The 22,834-nt window shown below is 41.4% G+C and overlaps 1 protein-coding gene across 3 annotated transcripts; it reads left to right on the forward strand.

Moving 5' to 3' along the window:
• The first annotated feature begins 463 nt into the window (after nucleotides 1-463).
• On the forward strand, nucleotides 464-22,823 carry glipr2 (GLI pathogenesis-related 2). Of its 3 annotated transcripts, none has more exons than XM_071351231.1 (17): nucleotides 464-588; nucleotides 7,832-7,858; nucleotides 8,258-8,467; nucleotides 9,240-9,317; nucleotides 9,586-9,774; nucleotides 9,987-10,079; nucleotides 16,683-16,709; nucleotides 17,109-17,318; nucleotides 18,100-18,177; nucleotides 18,443-18,631; nucleotides 18,844-18,936; nucleotides 19,159-19,371; nucleotides 19,763-19,840; nucleotides 20,375-20,602; nucleotides 20,783-21,001; nucleotides 21,288-21,365; nucleotides 21,675-22,823. In XM_071351231.1, the coding sequence occupies exons 1-17, from the start codon at nucleotides 570-572 to the stop codon at nucleotides 21,839-21,841; spliced, it is 2,196 nt and encodes a 731-aa protein (XP_071207332.1). In that variant the 5' UTR covers nucleotides 464-569; the 3' UTR covers nucleotides 21,842-22,823. The 3 variants fall into 3 exon arrangements, with proteins under 3 accessions (XP_071207332.1, XP_071207333.1, XP_071207335.1); XM_071351232.1 differs by lacking the exon at nucleotides 464-588 and adding an exon at nucleotides 1,590-2,517; XM_071351234.1 differs by lacking the exons at nucleotides 464-588; nucleotides 7,832-7,858 and having other exon boundaries at nucleotides 8,330-8,467; nucleotides 9,245-9,317.
• Nucleotides 22,824-22,834: the final 11 nt, after the last annotated feature.

Consider the following 22,834-nt stretch of genomic DNA (forward strand, 5'->3'; position numbering starts at 1 on the left):
TGGCATAGGTACCAGTACTGTACTTAATAAAGTGTTACTGTAAACTACAAAGATTAGATTTTTGTGTCATTCCACCATTTCAATGGACATTTTTACTGGATTTTGCATTAGTTAGGTCGGCACTCTCACCCATTTATTAAATTCTATGACCAAAACTGGTAACCAGATTTTCATTATAAACAATTCCCTTTTTCTGCAAGAACGAACATTAATGAAAATCATGAACTCAGTAAAAGGATGTTTGGACAGGATTTTTTTTTTCTTCATTTGTTCTGGAAACCTGGTTAGCGGTTTAGATGGAATTCGCCGGACAACATCACATCTCAATAGGCCACTCTGTCACAACAGAATCAGAAGTATCATTGACTAATGTGTGTGTTGTTTTCTTGTTTACATTTTGCGGTGTGTTGCTACGAACAATAGAGGAACGTTCCCAAGTGGTGACACAGCTTCCTTCCTGTGTGTCAGATGAGTGTACTCTCTAAATGTAGGTTGCAAAAGAAATCTGAATATACTTCACTACACTTTACTCCCACCCAAAAGGACCAAGCTGAGCCTGCAGTGTCAACATGGCCCTCCGATTTGCAGGTGAGAGGTCTCCAACACACCTTGCAGATATGAATTACTTCTACATCAGCATTTATACACACACTGACAAACACAGTGTGATATCAAAACTGATATCCATATTCACAACAGTCTGAGTTTCACTCTGGGTCGATGAGTTAACATCTCAGTGAGTCAGAGATGGTAAATGTGGTGTATATAAGCTTGACATTTCAATGTGAAATTCACCAAAGACTTTATGCCACTGTTATGCACCCATGTTAACCTAGATAGTAAGCCTTGAGTGTACCAGATAACAAAAGTCAAATATAATCTTCAGTCTGCATAAAGAGATGCGCTATTACAAATTTGAGTCACTCATTTCCTGTTTCCTGTCAGGAAGGTGTTAGATCCTGTATAGATCGATGGTAGTGAAACCTTTATTTAAAAAAAAAATATTTTTTTAATAGAAATGTACAACATGGAACACACAAAACAAACCCAAACACAGTTACATACCATTGCACATTCACCCAAATGGCAAAGTTTCTTATTTGTCTACTTACCTTGTAAGCAGTATGGACAGACCAGTGACATGGTTTGAAATGACTTTGGGCATGTATTTTAAAGGCGTACTATAATTTCCATTGGTTTTTGGTTTTATATGTTAGTAGTTTGATGAATGTAAAGTGTTCTTGGTGTGTACACTCACAAACCAGTTCCTTTGCATGCACGCTCACAAAGCACTTCCTTAAACATAATACCTTGCACACATTTCCCCATACTTGGTTGACCACATTGAAGAGATTGGTGTCAATTCCAAGCACTTTACCCTGGAATATACTGTATCACTCCTCACCTCTCTGTTCTGGCACAAATAATAGGGCATGGTTTCGTTTCTTAACTGTTGTTCACTGTATGGTTGTACTGTTTGTTTCTGTGGTAGTGTTTGTTTGTCGGTGTGGTTGTGTTGTTGTGTTGTGTTTTGTTTCACCCGCCTTTCGAATGGGATGATAAACGAGTGTACTGACTCTGTGGTCATAAAAAAAAAACATTGCACTTATCGCAAGAGTAGGGGTGTTAACCCTGGTGTCCTCGCTATATTCCCAAACTGGACCCATTTCCATCATGGCCAACTAATCATCCCCCTGAATCCCAATTGGAATATATCTCTCCTCACCTCTCCACCTGATAGCTTAAGTGCTGTGAGCGTTCTGGAACAAATTGCAGCCGTGCATCACCTTAGGGTGCTACACATTGGTGGTGGAAGAGGTGAGTTTCCCCCTACAGCACTTTGAGCATCTGGAAAAGTGCTATATAAATGCAATCAGTTATCAGTTTTTTTTCTGTCAATCACACCAAAATTAAAATGACCAATAACTAGTTAAGATTACATTATAAATATTCAGCTATGCAGCTATACATGGTAATGTGTTGCTTTTCCAGATTCCTACAATGACAGTTTATAGTAAGTTTTCCATCACAAAGCTAGAACATTATCAACATAATCGTCAGTGAGATGGAATTCCTATTGTAAGAGTCACAACACAGACAAGAAACAGCATAGAACTGATGCTGCAGGTTAGAGCTTGTATGAAGGAGAATGAAGGCAGATTTCTTCTTGGGATGTTATACAGTTTAAATAGATAAGCAATTCAATTATGTGCGTGCATGCATCTAGCATGGCTGTGTGTGTGTGTGTGTGTGTGTGTGTGTGTGTGTGTGTGTGTGTGTGTGTGTGTGTGTGTGTGTTCTTTCGTATTAATTTCTTGGTAAATGCCGACACCTCTTATATGAAAACTCTCCTTCAATGGAATGGAGGATGGGTTGTTCTGCTATACATATAGAACTGCGCTATCACCACACACAGCAATAAACAGAGAGAGGGGGAGAGATCAGTGAAACAACAAGAGAGAAAAAGAGAGAGAGAGACAGAGGAGGAAGTGGTGCATCACTGGGAATCTTAATAAGGTACGCATTTTTATTTTTTATTTAACTAGGCAATCAGTTAAGAACAAATTCTTATTTACAATGATGACCTGCCCCAGCCTAACTCTCCCCTAACCCGGACGACGCTGGGCCAATTGTGAGCCGCCCTATGGGACTCCGGATCACGGCCGGTTGTGATACAGCCCGGGATCAAACCAGGGTCTGTAGGGACGCCTCTAGCACTGCATGAGGCTACTATACTAGCTGGAAATGTATTTTAGACTGACTGCATGTCTTAGATTTACTGTGAGTGATATATACATCTAAATAAAAATATGTAAATAATAATGTTAAATGAAATATGAATACATTTAGTCAATTACAGTACATACATAGCAAAAATTGGAAAATCAATTCAATTAAACATGCAATCATGTAATCATGCAGTAAGAGTGTATTTTGCCGCCAGGGCTTGAGAATATATTTTACCAATACACAATATAGTAATTATACAATAGTACAGGGATACCAGTGACAAACACATATTAGCAGTTGGTATTGCACAACCTAAAACTGCTTATGTCATTAAGTTTTTATCTTCAATATTTTTGTAAACAAATTATTATTATGTTAGGCAAAAACAGTGACTACCTCTAATGAAAACAAAAACGAAATATTGGGTGTGTGAAGCTCTCTAGTGGTCAAAGCCTGTACTCTGCAAGATGAAAGACAATTGTGTAAAGTTCACATATTAAAAAGCAGGTAACATAGCTTTATTTGACTGCCTCTTCCACATGACACCGTCTGACCTGGACACCTGTTGGTCCACCATCATCTTTTCCACTGAAATACACATGCTGTTCTTTGAAATGTGTTTGTAATACGTTGCTACCTTGTCAGGGTGAACTTGAGACAATATTTATTTTGTTCTTCGATTCCGCATGGCAAGCATAACGGTGTTAGGTTACTTTCATCTTTGGCTATTGGACATTGTGTTGAAGCTTTTCCATTTCCAATGGAAGTAAAGAAGTTGGTTTGTGAAATCAGATACTATTACTACTATTACTGCCACTGCTGCTACCACTACCACTACTACTACTACTTCTTGACCATGACTACTAATATTACTACTACTACTACCACTACCACCACACTACCAATACTACCACTACTACTTCTACCACAACCACTACCACTACACCTACTACTAGTACTACTACTACTACTACCACCACTACTTCTACCACTACTGCTACCACTACCACCAATACTACTTCTACCACTACTACTACTACTACTACTACTACTACCACTATCACTACTACTACTACTACTACTACTACTACCACCACCACTTCTACCACTACCACTACTACCGCTACCACTACCACCCCCACGGCCGTGACTACTGCCACTGCTGCTACCGCTACCACTACCACTACTACTACTACTACTACTACTACCACCACTACTACTACAACCACTACCACTACTTCTACCACCACTACTACAACCACTACCAATACCACTACTACTACCACCACTACTTCTACCACTACTACAACCACTACCACTACCACTACCACTACTTCTACCACTACTTCTACCACCACTACCACTACTACAACCACTACCACTACCACTACCACTACTACTACCACCACTACTACCACTACCACTACCACCACTACCTCTACCACTACTACAACCACTACTACTACTACTACTACTACTTCTACCACTACCACTACCACTACCACTACCACTACTACCACCACTACTTCTACCACTACTACAACCACTACCACCACTACTACTACTACTACTTCTACCACTACTTCTACCACCACTACCACTACCACTACCACTACCACTACCACTACTACCACCACTACTTCTACCACTACTACAACCACTACCACCACTACTACTACTACTACTTCTACCATTACCACTACTTCTACCACCACTACTACAACCACCACCACTACTACTACTTCAACTACTACTACTACTACTACTACTACTACCACTGCCACTACTACTAATGAAAATACAGTAATAACAATCCAGGGACACTCTTAGAATTAGTGGTGACCTGAGGAACCCTGGAGATCCTCAAGGAACCATTGCTAGTCAATGGTTCATATTTGCACCTTCGGTTATTTGAGGGATTCTTGGAGGAATCTTTATTGGTTCAATGTAGCAGGGGGTTCCTGTCGGATCCCTGGAGTGGAGGCGTGGCTTAGTAGGGGCATGGCTTTAAGCTAGATCTTTTTGAGTAAATGTAGTTCTTATTCGTCTGTTCTGTTGTATTGTCGTCACATGTTAAGGTTGAACACTAACAGTGTATATGTTCCTCAAGAGCCTATGCAAATCCCAAAGTTGGAATAGTTACCATTTTATTACTGTATGTAATCAGCAATGTTAATATGATTCATATTATATTAGAATATGTAATATGCATAAATATTCAGGGAACATTATAATTTGCAGTGTACAAACTTAACATGATGAACAGGAATGACATTTACGGGTGACCAAAAATAACTATCTGAAAGCCATGCCTCCAAAAAGCCACATCTCCAATCTGCCACCTCTACAATATATTATTAAAAAAAGGTTCAAAATTTAACCCCTCCCATCACAAAAAGATTCCCGTTTGAACTTTTACACAGGGGTTCCTTGAAGACCCTTTCAGTGGGGTTCCTCAAGGAACATTTTTCAACTGAAAAGGTTCTGCCAGTGTGGCAACCCAAAAGGTTCTTACAGGCACTTTTACTTCTAAGAGTGTAGATAATAATGATAGTAAGGATATCTTTATTTAAAAAAAATCATACTTTGCCCCCTAAGCTCTAAAAACAGATAGGGACTGTAGTGATGCCAGACTATAGAGCATGTCAGTGGAGAAAATACTTGTACCATTCATTCAGACCCACAACACTGGGGTAATCCAATTTCTCTGGCAATTCTCCAACAATTTAATTGATCAGCTGGTCTAGAGGCACTCTAATTGAGACATGGAGGGTTAAGAGGAGGGTAACAGGAAGAGGAGCATTAATCTTTTGACTATGATAAGTGACGTGTGGACAGGCAGATGCTGAGGGGGAAGCAGTCTAATGCTCAACAGAACTATAGGGAAGGTTACTGTATAGGGTGGTGTGTGTGTGTGTGTGTGTGTGTGTGTGTGTGTGTGTGTGTGTGTGTGTGTGTGTGTGTGTGTGTGTGTGTGTGTGTGTGTGTGTGTGTGTGTGTGTGTGTGTGTGTGTGTGTGTGTGTGTGTGTGTGTGTGTGTGTGAATATGGGTGAGTGAATGCCGATGGTTGTCTAGAGGGTGGTGGGCTAAGTGGTGACTCACTCTAGCAATAAGCAAGAGACTTGAGGGATCTCAGGCTGTCACACAAATAACAAAAATCAATTAGTGTAGGTCTGGAATATGGTCCAAAATCAAGCACCATATATCAATTAAGATATACAGTACCAGTCAAACGTTTGGACACACCTACTCAGTCAAGGGTTTTTCTTTATTTTTACTATTTTCTACATTACAGACTAATAGGACATCAAAACTATGAAATAACACAAATGGAATCATGTAGTAACCAAAAAAGGGTTACACAAATCAAAATATATTTTAGATTTTAGATTCTTCAAAAAACAGCCACCTTTTGCCTTTATGACAGCTTTGCACACTCTTGGCATTCTCTCAACCAGCTTCACCGGGAATGCTTTTCCAACTGTCTTGAAGGAGTTCCCCCATATGCTGAGCACTTTTTGGCTGTTTTTCCTTCACTCTGCGGTCCAACTCATCCCAAACTATCTCAATTGGGTTGAGGTTGGGTGATTGTAAAGGCCAGGTCATCTGATGCAGCACTCCATCACGCTCCTTCTTGGTCAAATAGCCCTTACACAGCCTGGAGGTGTGTTGGGTCATTGTCCCGTTGAAAAACAAATGATAGTTCCACTAGCACAAACCAGATGGTATTGCGTATCGCTGCGAAATAGTGTGGTTGCCATGCTGGTTAAGTGTGCCTTGAATTCTAAATAAATCACAGACAGTGTCACCAGCAAAGCACCCCCACACCATCACACCTCCTCCTTCATGCTTCACAGTGGGAATTACACATGCGGAGATCATCCGTTCACCTACTCTGTGTCTCACAAAGACACGGCAGTTGGAACCAAAAATCTCACATTTGGACTTATCAGACCAAAGGACAGATTTCCACCGGTCTAATGTCCATTGCTCGTGTTTCTTGGCCCAAGCAAGTCTCTTCTTCTTACTGGTGTCCTTTAGTAGTGGTTTCTTTGCAGCAATTCGACCATGAAGGCCTGATTCACGCAGTCTCCTCTGAACAGTTGCTGTTGAGATGTGTCTGTTACTTGAACTCTGTGAAGCATTTATTTGGGCTGCAATTTCTGAGGCTGGTAACTCTAATGAACTTATCCTCTGCAGCAGAGGTAACTCTAGGTCTTCCTTTCCTGTGGCGGTCCTCATGAGAGCCAGTTTTATCACAGTGCTTGATGGTTTTGCGACTGGACTTGAAGAACTCTAAAAGTTCATGAAATTTTCCGATTTGACTGACCTTCATGTCCTAAAGTAATGATGGACTGTCATTTCTCTTTGTTAATTTGAGCTGTTCTTGCCATAATATGGACTTGGTCTTTTACCAAATAGGGCTATCTTCTGTATACCACCCCTACCTTGTCACAACACAACTGATTGGCTCAAATGCATTAAGAAGGAAAGAAATTCCACAAATTAACAAGGAACAGCTGTTAATTGAAATGCATTCCAAGTGACTACCTCATGAAGCTGATTGAGAGAATGCCAAGAGTGTGCAAAGCTGTCATCAAGGCAAAGGGTGGCTACTTTGAAGAATCTAAAATCTAAAATATATTTTGATTTGTTTTACACCTTTTTGGTTACTACATGATTCCATATGTGTTATTTCATAGTTCTGATGTCTTTACCATTATTTTACAATGTAGAAAATCCCTGGAATTAATAGGTGTGTCCAAAGTTTCGACTGGTGCTGTATATATCGATATGGACTGTTCTGTATTTCCTTTTAGTGAAGAGTTATCACATATTTTGAATATTTACTTTTCCCCTACTCAAGGATACCAATAATGTAAATTTTTCCCCATAAATGTCCATTTGCAAATGTCTGATGTATCAAGTAAGTGTTTCGAATGATCACTTATGTTGTCACACACACTCAATAGTGAGACCAAAAGATACAGGAAGAAATGCATGGTATGAAACACGAGTAAACACATGATGATACATGATACATTCCAACAGATAATCTGGCACGATAATCACTAATGTTGACTCTTGTTTCTGTTGCAGTTCAGCGGAAGAACAAAACAATGACAGGTGAGTAAATATTTTTCCACTATTATTCCACTACATCAGACATTATTGTTCTCTATGCCAAAGGATTTATTTTTGTCCCTCCTTTTTTTTGCTTTTCATAGACAACCCTATTTACTAGCTACATCATGAACTAGTCTTGTTATTCCGTTAGCTAACCTCAATCAAACATAACTTCAATATGGTTGTACCTTGAAGGAAGAATATTTTCCTTTGAACTGTAAAGAAGTTTAAAGATGAATGATTTTCAGGGAAAATATCAAATGATTTCAGTCTAACTGTAGCTGTGAGGGATGTTTAAAAAATTGTTTTACTGCTTAGTTATAGTAATTGGACACCACAATCTGTAATACCGGTAAACTTTTGTGTGTGTATGTGTGTGTGTGTGTGTGTGTCTTCCAGACTGTGGTTTTGAGAGGGAGTTTGTGGATGCTCATAATGACTATCGCAGGAAGCATGGTGCCCCGCCCCTAGCGCTGAGCAGAGACCTGTGTAACTCTGCCCAGAAATGGGCAGACCATCTTCTGTCAATCAAAAGCCTGAAGCACAGCTCCACCAATCACGGAGAAAACCTTTACTACGCATACAGCTCAACCCCCAAAAAACCTGTTGGTGAGCATATGTCAGAAGAAAAAAAAGGGAAAAAAAGAAAAAATATCTAATAAACTCTTTATTGTGCAATACATTGAATATGTTACATCTGCTCCTGCCATGCCCTCTACTTCTCATCCTGTCTCCCTAACCTGCCGCCACTCCCCTAGTGCTCTCTCCCTCTCTCTCTCTCTCTGTGTGTATGTGGTTGTGTGAGTGGAGACAGGTGTGCTGGAGGCAGAGCAGATCCCCACCAGCTGCAACCTGTTCCATAATCAAGGCCTCTACAAATACTCAGCCCTGCCATTTCCACACTGCCAGTTTGTAGCCTCTGCTCAGTCAGTCTGCGGTTCAAGCTGTTTGTTCCTGCATAGCGCTTGTTATCCTGTTGTGCATGGTTTTCCTTAGCCTGACGCTGCTTTTCACTCCGCTACAGTTCCGTCCACTCTGACTCTGGTCCCTGCCTCCAGTCCCTCGTCTTGTCAGTCCTGCTTCCCTGCCCTGTACCCCATCTCCCCCCGCTTTTCAATAAATACCTTAGTTACCTTATCCTGTCTCCTCATCTGAGTTGCACTTGGGTTACGCTCTGTGTAACATAATATGCAGCAGAGCTCAACTAGTGGAAAGTACAGTATTGAATAGAGCCTACAGTGGATATTTTGTGTACACAACTTATCCTCTCCATTTATTAACTAGCATATGCAGACTGATTTTGAGCAGATAATTTTTCTGAATGCTCATTTGATAACAAATTGGTTCCGCTTTTTATCTTTTTCTGATTGTATTTTAAAAGGGAAGGATGCAGTGGACAGTTGGTACAGTGAAATCAAAGATTACCACTTCAATAAGCCTGGCTTCAGCTCGGGTACAGGTGAGATACACAATCGGCAGACTCTAGGGTAAAACAGGTGTGTACTGCCACCACAATAAAAAAAAGAAGTTATTTCTGGAGTTTAACCTTGCCAATGAATCACCTGTTTATTTGGATTCATTTCATAGACCACATCTGACTCTATTTCCAATCACTGACAGTGTCCAAATAGGCCTCCTACAGTACCTGTTGCTCTCCATCCTCGACATACTGAGCGTATACATATACTGACTTCTATACTAACAGTGCCCCCTGCTGTTGTTTCCAGGTCACTTCACCCAGGTGGTTTGGAAGGACTGCAGCGAGGTAGGTGTGGGCCTGGCCACAGATGGGCAAACGATGTTTGTAGTGGGCCAGTACCACCCAGCTGGCAACATGTGCAACGCGGGCTACTTTGAGAAGAATGTCCTACCACTGGGTAGCTCCACCTCTAGCGCCCCCAAATGTTTCCCCACAGGTAACACATCATTGATTGGTTGCAATGATTGGTGAACAAAAATTGGAAAAGACAATTATATTTAAATCCCATACAACAGCCCAGTTACGATTGTCTCTCGGCAAATAAGCTACTACTAAACATAAACTAGGTATTTCTGAATGAACCCATTGTATGACACAGCATCGGATACCTCAATCTCTCAACTGACAAATATATTTTCTTTCTTACAGCCGGAAGAGGAGGGGGCCTGAGTGTACTCCAGTCTAAAATTGCCAGATCCTCTTCACCTGCATATAAGGCTCCTCCTCAGGCAAACGGCACTGGTGAGATGTTTTAAATTAATTTTCAGTAAATGTCTCCCATTATGTAAAGAAAACATAATATTGGATAGGTAGTAGGCCTAATTTTGCCCTCTGAATTTTGGCCATAAATCTTACAGCCATACAATCCTTTCAAATACTCGCAAGTGTCTTGGTCGTTAGGAGTTGGAACAAGTATTTCAACTTAACGTCCATCCATCTGCCTGTCTGTCTGCTTGCTCTAAGACCTGGGCCAGTTCCACAGAGACTTCCTACGGGCGTGTAACAACCAGCGGACTACTACCACTATCACTACTACTACTACTACTACTACTACTACTACTACTACCACCACCACCACCACTTCTACCACTACCACTACTACTACTACTACTACCACCCCCACGACCGTGACTACTGCCACTGCTGCTACCGCTACCACTAGCACTACTACTACCATGACTACTACTACTACTACTTTCGTTTCTTAACTGTTGTTCACTGTATGGTTGTACTGTTTGTTTCTGTGGTAGTGTTTGTTTGTCAGTGTGGTTGTGTTGTTGTGTTGTGTTTTGTTTCACCCGCCTTTCGAATGGGATGATAAACGAGTGTACTGACTCTCTGTGGTCATAAAAAAAAAAACATTGCACTTATCGCAAGAGTAGGGGTGTTAACCCTGGTGTCCTCGCTATATTCCCAAACTGGACCCATTTCCATCATGGCCAACTAATCATCCCCCTGATTCCCAATTGGAATATATCTCTCCTCACCTCTCCACCTGATAGCTTAAGTGCTGTGAGCGTTCTGGAACAAATTGCAGCCGTGCATCACCTTAGGGTGCTACACATTGGTGGTGGAAGAGGTGAGTTTCCCCCTACAGCACTTTGAGCATCTGGAAAAGTGCTATATAAATGCAATCAGTTATCAGTTTTTTTTCTGTCAATCACACCAAAATTAAAATGACCAATAACTAGTTAAGATTACATTATAAATATTCAGCTATGCAGCTATACATGGTAATGTGTTGCTTTTCCAGATTCCTACAATGACAGTTTATAGTAAGTTTTCCATCACAAAGCTAGAACATTATCAACATAATCGTCAGTGAGATGGAATTCCTATTGTAAGAGTCACAACACAGACAAGAAACAGCATAGAACTGATGCTGCAGGTTAGAGCTTGTATGAAGGAGAATGAAGGCAGATTTCTTCTTGGGATGTTATACAGTTTAAATAGATAAGCAATTCAATTAAGTGCGTGCATGCATCTAGCATGGCTGTGTGTGTGTGTGTGTGTGTGTGTGTGTGTGTGTGTGTGTGTGTGTGTGTGTGTGTGTGTGTGTGTGTGTGTGTGTGTGTGTGTGTGTGTGTGTGTGTGTGTGTGTGTGTGTGTGTGTGTGTGTGTGTGTGTGTGTGTGTGTGTTCTTTCGTATTAATTTCTTGGTAAATGCCGACACCTCTTATCTGAAAACTCTCCTTCAATGGAATGGAGGATGGGTTGTCCTGCTGTACATATAGGACTGCGCTATCACCACACACAGCAATAAACAGAGAGAGGGGGAGAGATCAGTGAAACAACAAGAGAGAAAAAGAGAGAGAGAGACAGAGGAGGAAGTGGTGCATCACTGGGAATCTTAATAAGGTACGCATTTTTATTTTTTATTTAACTAGGCAATCAGTTAAGAACAAATTCTTATTTAAAATGACGACCTGCCCCAGCCTAACCCTCCCCTAACCCGGACGACTCTGGGCCAATTGTGATCCGCCCTATGGGACTCCGGATCACGGCCGGTTGTGATACAGCCCGGGATCGAACCAGGGTCTGTAGTGACGCCTCTAGCATTGCATGAGGCTATTATACTAGCTGGAAATGTATTTTAGACTGACTGCATGTCTTAGATTTACTGTGAGTGCTATTTAAATCTAAATAAAAATATGTAAATAATAATGTTAAATGAAATATGAATACATTTAGTCAATTACAGTACATACATAGCAAAAATTGGAAAATCAATTCAATTAAACATGCAATCATGTAATCATGCAGTAAGAGTGTATTTTGCCGCCAGGGCTTGAGAATATATTTTACCAATACACAATATAGTAATTATACAATAGTACAGGGATACCAGTGACAAACACATATTAGCAGTTGGTATTGCACAACCTAAAACTGCTTATGTCATTAAGTTTTTATCTTCAATATTTTTGTAAACAAATTATTATTATGTTAGGCAAAAACAGTGACTACCTCTAATGAAAACAAAAACGAAATATTGGGTGTGTGAAGCTCTCTAGTGGTCAAAGCCTGTACTCTGCAAGATGAAAGACAATTGTGTAAAGTTCACATATTAAAAGCAGGTAACATAGCTTTATTTGACTGCCCCTTCCACATGACACCGTCTGACCTGGACACCTGTTGGTCCACCATCATCTTTTCCACTGAAATACACATGCTGTTCTTTGAAATGTGTTTGTAATACGTTGCTACCTTGTCAGGGTGAACTTGAGACAATATTTATTTTGTTCTTCGATTCCGCATGGCAAGGATAATGGTGTTAGGTTACTTTCATCTTTGGCTATTGGACATTGTGTTGAAGCTTTTCCATTTCCAATGGAAGTAAAGAAGTTGGTTTGTGAAATCAGATACTATTACTACTATTACTGCCACTGCTGCTACCACTACCACCACTACCAATACTACCACTACTACTTCTACCACAACCACTACCACTACACCTACTACTAGTACTACTACTACTACTACCACCACTACTGCGATTACTACTACTACCACTACCACCAATAATACTTCTACCACTACTACTACTACTACTACTACTACTACCACTACCACCACTTCTACCACTACCACTACTACCGCTACCACTACCACCCCCACGACCGTGACTACTGCCACTGCTGCTACCGCTACCACTACCACTACTACTACTACCATGACCATGACTACTACTACTACTACCAGCACTACTACTACAACCACTACCACTACTTCTACCACCACTACTACAACCACTACCACTACTACTACCACCACTACTTCTACCACTACTACAACCACTACCACTACTACTACTACTACTTCTACCACTACCACTACTTCTACCACCACTACTACAACCACTACCACTACTACCACTACTACTACTACTACTACCACTACTTTTACCACTACTGCTATTACCACTTCCACTACCACTACCACTACTACTACCACCACCACCACCACTACCACTACTACAACCACTACCACTACTACTACTTCTACTACTTCTACTACTACTACTACCACTACCACTACCACTAATGAAAATACAGTAATAACAATCCAGGGACACTCTTAGAATTAGTGGTGACTTGAGGAACCCTGGAGATCCTCAAGGAACCATTGCTAGTCAATGGTTCATATTTGCACCTTCGGTTATTTGAGGGATTCTTGGAGGAATCTTTATTGGTTCAATGTAGCAGGGGGTTCCTGTCGGATCCCTGGAGTGGAGGCGTGGCTTAGTAGGGGCATGGCTTTAAGCTAGATCTTTTTGAGTAAATGTAGTTCTTATTCGTCTGTTCTGTTGTATTGTCGTCACATGTTAAGGTTGAACACTAACAGTGTATATGTTCCTCAAGAGCCTATGCAAATCCCAAAGTTGGAATAGTTACCATTTTATTACTGTATGTAATCAGCAATGTTAATATGATTCATATTATATTAGAATATGTAATATGCATAAATATTCAGGGAACATTATAATTTGCAGTGTACAAACTTAACATGATGAACAGGAATGACATTTACGGGTGACCAAAAATAACTATCTGAAAGCCATGCCTCCAAAAAGCCACATCTCCAATCTGCCACCTCTACAATATATTATTAAAAAAAGGTTCAAAATTGAACCCCTCCCATCACAAAAAGATTCCCGTTTGAACTTTTACACAGGGGTTCCTTGAAGACCCTTTCAGTGGGGTTCCTCAAGGAACATTTTTCAACTGAAAAGGTTCTGCCAGTGTGGCAACCCATAAGGTTCTTCCAGGCACCTTTACTTCTAAGAGTGTAGATAATAATGATAGTTAGAATATCTTTATTTTAAAAAAATCATACTTTGCCCCCTAAGCTCTAAAAACAGATAGGAACTGTAGTGATGCCAGACTATAGAGCATGTCAGTGGAGAAAATACTCGTACCATTCATTCAGACCCACAACACTGGGGTAATCCAATTTCTCTGGCAATTCTCCAACAATTGAATTGATCAGCTGGTCTAAAGGCACTCTAATTGAGACATGGAGGGTTAAGAGGAGGGTAACAGGAAGAGGAGCATTAATCTTTTGACTATGATAAGTGACGTGTGGACAGGCAGATGCTGAGGGGGAAGCAGTCTAATGCTCAACAGAACTATAGGGAAGGTTACTGTATAGGGTGGTGTGTGTGTGTGTGTGTGTGTGTGTGTGTGTGTGTGTGTGTGTGTGTGTGTGTGTGTGTGTGTGTGTGTGTGTGTGTGTGTGTGTGTGTGTGTGTGTGTGTGTGTGTGTGTGTGTGTGTGTGTGTGTGTGTGTGTGTGTGTGTGTGTGTGTGAATATGGGTGAGTGAATGCCGATGGTTGTCTAGAGGGTGGTGGGCTAAGTGGTGACTCACTCTAGCAATAAGCAAGAGACTTTGGAGGGATCTCAGGCTGTCACACAAATAACAAAAATCAATTAGTGTAGGTCTGGAATATGGTCCAAAATCAAGCACCATATATCAATTAAGATATACAGTACCAGTCAAACGTTTGGACACACCTACTCAGTCAAGGGTTTTTCTTTATTTTTACTATTTTCTACATTACAGACTAATAGTGAGGACATCAAAACTATGAAATAACACAAATGGAATCATGTAGTAACCAAAAAAGGGTTACACAAATCAAAATATATTTTAGATTTTAGATTCTTCAAAAAACAGCCACCTTTTGCCTTTATGACAGCTTTGCACACTCTTGGCATTCTCTCAACCAGCTTCACCGGGAATGCTTTTCCAACAGTCTTGAAGGAGTTCCCCCATATGCTGAGCACTTTTTGGCTGTTTTTCCTTCACTCTGCGGTCCAACTCATCCCAAACTATCTCAATTGGGTTGAGGTCGGGTGATTGTAAAGGCCAGGTCATCTGATTCAGCACTCCATCACGCTCCTTCTTGGTCAAATAGCCCTTAAACAGCCTGGAGGTGTGTTGGGTCATTGTCCTGTTGAAAAACAAATGATAGTTCCACTAAGCACAAACCAGATGGTAGTGCGTATCGCTGCGAAATAGTGTGGTTGCCATGCTGGTTAAGTGTGCCTTGAATTCTAAATAAATCACAGACAGTGTCACCAGCAAAGCACCCCCACACCATCACACCTCCTCCTCCATGCTTCACAGTAGGAATTACACATGCGGAGATCATCCGTTCACTTACTCTGTGTCTCACAAAGACACGACAGTTAGAACCAAAAATCTCACATTTGGACTTATCAGACCAAAGGACAGATTTCCACCGGTCTAATGTCCATTGCTCGTGTTTCTTGGCCCAAGCAAGTCTCTTCTTATTATTGGTGTCCTTTAGTAGTGGTTTCTTTGCAGCAATTCGACCATGAAGGCCTGATTCACGCAGTCTCCTCTGAACAGTTGCTGTTGAGATGTGTCTGTTACTTGAACTCTGTGAAGCATTTATTTGGGCTGCAATTTCTGAGGCTGGTAACTCTAATGAACTTATCCTCTGCAGCAGAGGTAACTCTACGTCTTCCTTTCCTGTGGCGGTCCTCATGAGAGCCAGTTTTATCACAGTGCTTGATGGTTTTGCGACTGGATGTCATGTCCTAAAGTAATGATGGACTGTCATTTCTCTTTGTTTATTTGAGCTGTTCTTGCCATAATATGGACTTGGTCTTTTACCAAATAGGGCTATCTTCTGTATACCACCCCTACCTTGTCACAACACAACTGATTGGCTCGAATGCATTAAGAAGGAAAGAAATTCCACAAATTAACAAAGAACACCTGTTAATTGAAATGCATTCCAAGTGACTACCTCATGAAGCTGGTTGAGAGAATGCCAAGAGTGTGCAAAGCTGTCATCAAGGCAAAGGGTGGCTACTTTGAAGAATCTAAAATCTAAAATATATTTTGATTTGTTTTACACCTTTTTGGTTACTACATGATTCCATATGTGTTATTTCATAGTTCTGATGTCTTTACTATTATTTTACAATGTAGAAAATCCCTGGAATTAATAGGTGTGTCCAAAGTTTCGACTGGTGCTGTATATCGATATGGACTGTTCAGTATTTCCTTTTAGTGAAGAGTTATCCATTATTTTGAATATTTACTTTTCCCCTACTCAAGGATACCAATAATGTAAATTTTTTGGTAAAATGTATGATTTCCCCATAAATGTCCATTTGCAAATGTCTGATGTATCAAGTAAGTGTTTCGAATGATCACTTATGTTGTCACACACACTCAATAGTGAGACCAAAAGATACAGGAAGAAATGCATGGTATGAAACACGAGTAAACACATGATGATACATGATACATTCCAACAGATAATCTGGCACGATAATCACTAATGTTGACTCTTGTTTCTGTTGCAGTTCAGCGGAAGAACAAAACAATGACAGGTGAGTAAATATTTTTCCACTATTATTCCACTACATCAGACATTATTGTTCTCTATGCCAAAGGATTTATTTTTGTCCCTCCTTTTTTTTGCTTTTCATAGACAACCCTATTTACTAGCTACATCATGAACTAGTCTTGTTATTCCGTTAGCTAACCTCAATCAAACATAACTTCAATATGGTTGTACCTTGAAGGAAGAATATTTTCCTTTGAACTGTAAAGAAGTTTAAAGATGAATGATTTTCAGGGAAAATATCAAATGATTTCAGTCTAACTGTAGCTGTGAGGGATGTTTAAAAAATTGTTTTACTGCTTAGTTATAGTAATTGGACACCACAATCTGTAATACCGGTAAACTTTTGTGTGTGTATGTGTGTGTGTGTGTGTGTGTCTTCCAGACTGTGGTTTTGAGAGGGAGTTTGTGGATGCTCATAATGACTATCGCAGGAAGCATGGTGCCCCGCCCCTAGCGCTGAGCAGAGACCTGTGTAACTCTGCCCAGAAATGGGCAGACCATCTTCTGTCAATCAAAAGCCTGAAGCACAGCTCCACCAATCACGGAGAAAACCTTTACTACGCATACAGCTCAACCCCCAAAAAACCTGTTGGTGAGCATATGTCAGAAGAAAAAAAAGGGAAAAAAAGAAAAAATATCTAATAAACTCTTTATTGTGCAATACATTGAATATGTTACATCTGCTCCTGCCATGCCCTCTACTTCTCATCCTGTCTCCCTAACCTGCCGCCACTCCCCTAGTGCTCTCTCCCTCTCTCTCTCTCTCTGTGTGTATGTGGTTGTGTGAGTGGAGACAGGTGTGCTGGAGGCAGAGCAGATCCCCACCAGCTGCAACCTGTTCCATAATCAAGGCCTCTACAAATACTCAGCCCTGCCATTTCCACACTGCCAGTTTGTAGCCTCTGCTCAGTCAGTCTGCGGTTCAAGCTGTTTGTTCCTGCATAGCGCTTGTTATCCTGTTGTGCATGGTTTTCCTTAGCCTGACGCTGCTTTTCACTCCGCTACAGTTCCGTCCACTCTGACTCTGGTCCCTGCCTCCAGTCCCTCGTCTTGTCAGTCCTGCTTCCCTGCCCTGTACCCCATCTCCCCCCGCTTTTCAATAAATACCTTAGTTACCTTATCCTGTCTCCTCGTCTGAGTCTGCACTTGGGTTCACCTGCTCCGCTCTGCGTAACATAATATGCAGCAGAGCTCAACTAGTGGAAAGTACAGTATTGAATAGAGCCTACAGTGGATATTTTGTGTACACAACTTATCCTCTCCATTTATTAACTAGCATATGCAGACTGATTTTAAGTGGATAATTTTTCTGAATGCTCATCTGATAACAAATTGGTTCCGCTTTTTATCTTTTTCTGATTGTATTTTAAAAGGGAAGGATGCAGTGGACAGTTGGTACAGTGAAATCAAAGATTACCACTTCAATAAGCCTGGCTTCAGCTCGGGTACAGGTGAGATACACAATCGGCAGACTCTAGGGTAAAACAGGTGTGTACTGCCACCACAATAAAAAAAAAGTTATTTCTGGAGTTTAACCTTGCCAATGAATCACCTGTTTATTTGGATTCATTTCATAGACCACATCTGACTCTATTTCCAATCACTGACAGTGTCCAATAGGCCTCCTACAGTACCTGTTGCTCTCCATCCTCGACATACTGAGCGTATACATATACTGACTTCTATACTAACAGTGCCCCCTGCTGTTGTTTCCAGGTCACTTCACCCAGGTGGTTTGGAAGGACTGCAGCGAGGTAGGTGTGGGCCTGGCCACAGATGGGCAAACGATCTTTGTAGTGGGCCAGTACCACCCAGCTGGCAACATGTGCAACGCAGGCTACTTTGAGAAGAATGTCCTACCACTGGGTAGCTCCACCTCTAGCGCCCCCAAATGTTTCCCCACAGGTAACACATCATTGATTGGTTGCAATGATTGGTGAACAAAAATTGGAAAAGACAATTATATTTAAATCCCATACAACAGCCCAGTTACGATTGTCTCTCGGCAAATAAGCTACTACTAAAGATAAACTAGGTATTTCTGAATGAACCCATTGTATGACACAGCATCGGATACCTCAATCTCTCAACTGACAAATATATTTTCTTTCTTACAGCCGGAAAAGGAGGGGGCCTGAGTGTACTCCAGTCTAAAATTGCCAGATCCTCTTCACCTGCATATAAGGCTCCTCCTCAGGCAAACGGCACTGGTGAGATGTTTTAAATTAATTTTCAGTAAATGTCTCCCATTATGTAAAGAAAACATAATATTGGATAGGTAGTAGGCCTAATTTTGCCCTCTGAATTTTGGCCATAAATCTTACAGCCATACAATCCTTTCAAATACTCGCAAGTGTCTCGGTCGTTAGGAGTTGGAACAAGTATTTCAACTTAACGTCCATCCATCTGCCTGTCTGTCTGCTTGCTCTAAGACCTGGGCCAGTTCCACAGAGACTTCCTACGGGCGTGTAACAACCAGCGAATGGCACACGGAGCCCCAGCCCTCACACTGGACCCAGCCCTGAGTCAGGGGGCGCAGGCATGGGCAGAAACTCTACTGGGAGAGCGGGTGCTGAAGAACTCATCCTCCTCCCATGGTGAAAATATCTGGGCCAAGACGGGGTCAGCGGGCATCACTGCTACGGGTAGGGAGAACCAGGAGGACTGGATGGTCTGCAGGGACAGGGATTTCTCAATAGGCAGTATATACGGCGGGCATATTTTGAATGGTTCCGGATGGGGATCGCTAACCCTATGCCTAACCTTAACCCTTACTATAACCTTAACGTTTACGCTAACCTCACCAACCCCATCCCCCCAAGCCTAACCTTAATCCTAACCCTAACCTATTTCGAACCCTATGCCTAACCTTTGGATATGCCTAACCTTTGGATATGCCTAACCTTTGGATATGACTAACCTTTGGATATGCCGGCTGAACATCCACTTCTTTCTCAATAAGTACATTCCCAGGGGATCCCTCAGGGTGTGCACATTTTTCATCTAATGAAATGACTTCTTTCTTTCTCCGATAAGGTCAAGAGGTGGTGGACGCCTGGTACAAACAAGAGGAGAACTATGACTTCTCCAAACCAGGACATCAGGACAAAACAGGTAAACCTATCAGCATTAAAAGTAGAAGACAAGTATTTTTTATAAAAAAATAAATGTAACCTTTATTTAACTAGGCAAGTCAGTTAAGAACAAATTCTTATTTACAATGACGGCCTACACCGGCCAAACCCGGACGACGCTGGGCCAATTGTGCGCCGCCCTATGGGACTCCCAATCATGGCCGGATGTGATACAGCCTGGAATCGAAACAGGGACTGTAGTGACGCCTCTTGCACTGAGATGCAGTGCCTTAGACCGCTGCGCTACTCGGGAGCCACACGGGAGTATACAGTAATGTAATGTGCTACGCCAAAGGGGTCTAAAAAAATAGCTCTAAAAATTACACCTTGCTTTAAACAGTCATCTCTGACCACAGCATGTCATGTTTAAAGTCTGCCTTGCGTTGATATTTTCCTCAATGTTAAACGTATTGATAATCCAAAATAATTTGGTGATAATTGTGCCCCATTGTCAATCATCGCTCCCTTTCTATCATTTCCTCTCCCTCTTTTTTTCTTTGTTCATCTGTTTCAGGGCAGTTCACACAACTGGTGTGGCGTAGCTCCAAGGAGGTGGGCGTAGGCATGGCAAACGGTGGCACGGGGATGCTCGTTGTGGTGGCACACTTTAAACCGGCTGGCAACATCAGCAACCCTGGTTACCACGCTCAGAATGTGATGCCAAAAGGGTCGAAAGTTACCGATAAGCCAGTGGAGGTCGTCACTTCGAGAATGCAGGCGTTGGCCGTGAACTCACTGTCAGGTGAGCAGCATCACAGAGTGTGTAATGTGAACCTTGTTATGATGCTTTATGACAGGTTTACAACATTGTTGTGATATTGTTGTGAAGGCACTATGAGTGGGGGTGACAAAGTGTCACTCATACCTTTTTAAGGATTAATAAAGACTTAATATACCGTGTAACTCTCCATGTCCCGTATAGACAATGAGCTTGGCCAGTTCGGCCGGGCTCTTCTGAAGTCTCTGAACCAATACCGGAGCCAGCACGGGGCATTACCTCTGGTGCTAAGCCCTGCCCTCACTAGGGAGGCCCAGGATTGGGCGGCTCACTTGGTGAGCATCAACACACTGATGAACAGCGGCAAAGGCCACGGGGAGAACATATTCTACTGCTCTGGCTCCAGCACAGCGACACCTACTGGTGAGGCACATACCTGCACTGCACTGACATACAACTTATAAGGGCCAATGGGTAAAAAGAAAGTCAAGGGCCTAATTCCAATATGAAGTATGAGTATCATGAACTAACTCCGATACTGGATAGGATGTTCACATAGTAGTCGACAATCCAAAGTCTCTGTCAATTGCCCAAAACTTTGGTTTGTTGTTGTATGGGGTCGCAGGAAAAGGCTCTGCACAATGCTTGCAAAGTTCCCAAAAATGTGCAATCATTTATATATTGTCCTTCTCTTGCATATGAATTATAGGATCAGATGTGGCCGAGTCTTGGTACAAGGAGATTGAGAAGTATAACTTCTCATCCCCTGGTTTTCAGAGTGGAGCAGGTAAGGTGTCCAGTGCCCTGACACCTCATAACAACCCAATGCTATTGATATATAACCTCATCCACAACAGTCAATGTACAATATAGAAAGTATTTTGTGCTATTATTTAATCAAACTCAAAATCAGGAAAACAACAGTGCTCCCTGGCAGTGAATTTACCATAATCAATAACACCTACGACATGAAACACAATTAAAGTCCATAAGAAATTGTTAGGAGTGAGACATGCTGGCCGAAAATGTATTTTTTTCTGCATTTGGTGTTTGTTTGAAAAATAAAATCAGTTGATTGGTGGTACTCTTGTCCTAGGTAATTTCACTCAAATGGTCTGGAAGTCTGCAAAGCAAGTAGGCGTGGGTTTGGCGACCAGTGGGCGGGGCACGTTTATCGCCGTGGCGTTCTACGACCCAGCGGGCAACATCACCAACCCAGGCTATTTCCATGACAACGTGAAAACCAAAGGAAGCACACTTTAGTCTGAGCCATACATATGTAGTATGTATGCCGGCACTACCAAAGGTTTCTATAGGAATGGGGTGCTTATCTGGGCAAACACGTTGTTGCTGTTATCTTTGGTTGTTGCTATGATTTGTCCTCTTTTGGAAGGCTAAGAATCTTTTTTTGTTAGTTCATTGTTTTCCATAGATGGCGCCATTCTAACGCGACATGCAGTTGCCAGGAGCCATCAGTGTAGACGGCCGTTGCGCCGTCTTATGCGAGACAAACTTGACCTTAACTTTTTTAACTTCTATCTAAAATGATACCCTTACATTGTTATTTTCTAACTAACAACAGTAATTTGGGAAATCTGTATAAATGGCTTAATAGGAAATAATTTTAATGGTTATGGGTATTTTTTTATAACTGCAAAATAAAAGTGAGATTTTCACCAGACAGTTACTTTTATAAGTTACTTTTTCTGTTACCTCGAGTTATTTGGCTATGAACTCGTCCTATAATCGTATTTGTGGCCAAAGCATAAACTGGAGAAAAAAACTACCTCAAATAGACCGTTTCATAAATGCTTGCTATTTCCTCATAGAACATGATGTCATGTTGGCTCGCTGAGCTGGCCAATCAGTGGCCAACTTGCATGAACAATTCTAATGACCGGTATACTCCCACACCATTCTGTTGTTGGGGTATGTCCACACCATTCAAACACATATAATAAGGATCTTTACAGATCGGTGTCCTACCCGCGGGACGGTTGAGCTAATGTGCGCTAATGCGATTAGCTATAGGTCATATTTCGTAGAAGTCTGGAAACACTGGACAGTTACTTAAAACACGAAATGTAATGCCTTTAATCTCGTGCACGTTTTTGTCATTTACTATCCATGAATAGAGAAATGCTCGCTTTTTAAATGTATTCATTGATGTTTATCAAACATGTTGACATACAGACTGAGACTGCACTATGTTGACATACAAGGGGCAATAAATGGTGGAATTAAATGTTTGTAGGT

This window comes from Salvelinus alpinus, chromosome 18, assembly GCF_045679555.1.
Source record: "Salvelinus alpinus chromosome 18, SLU_Salpinus.1, whole genome shotgun sequence".
Taxonomy (NCBI): Eukaryota; Metazoa; Chordata; class Actinopteri; order Salmoniformes; family Salmonidae; genus Salvelinus; species Salvelinus alpinus.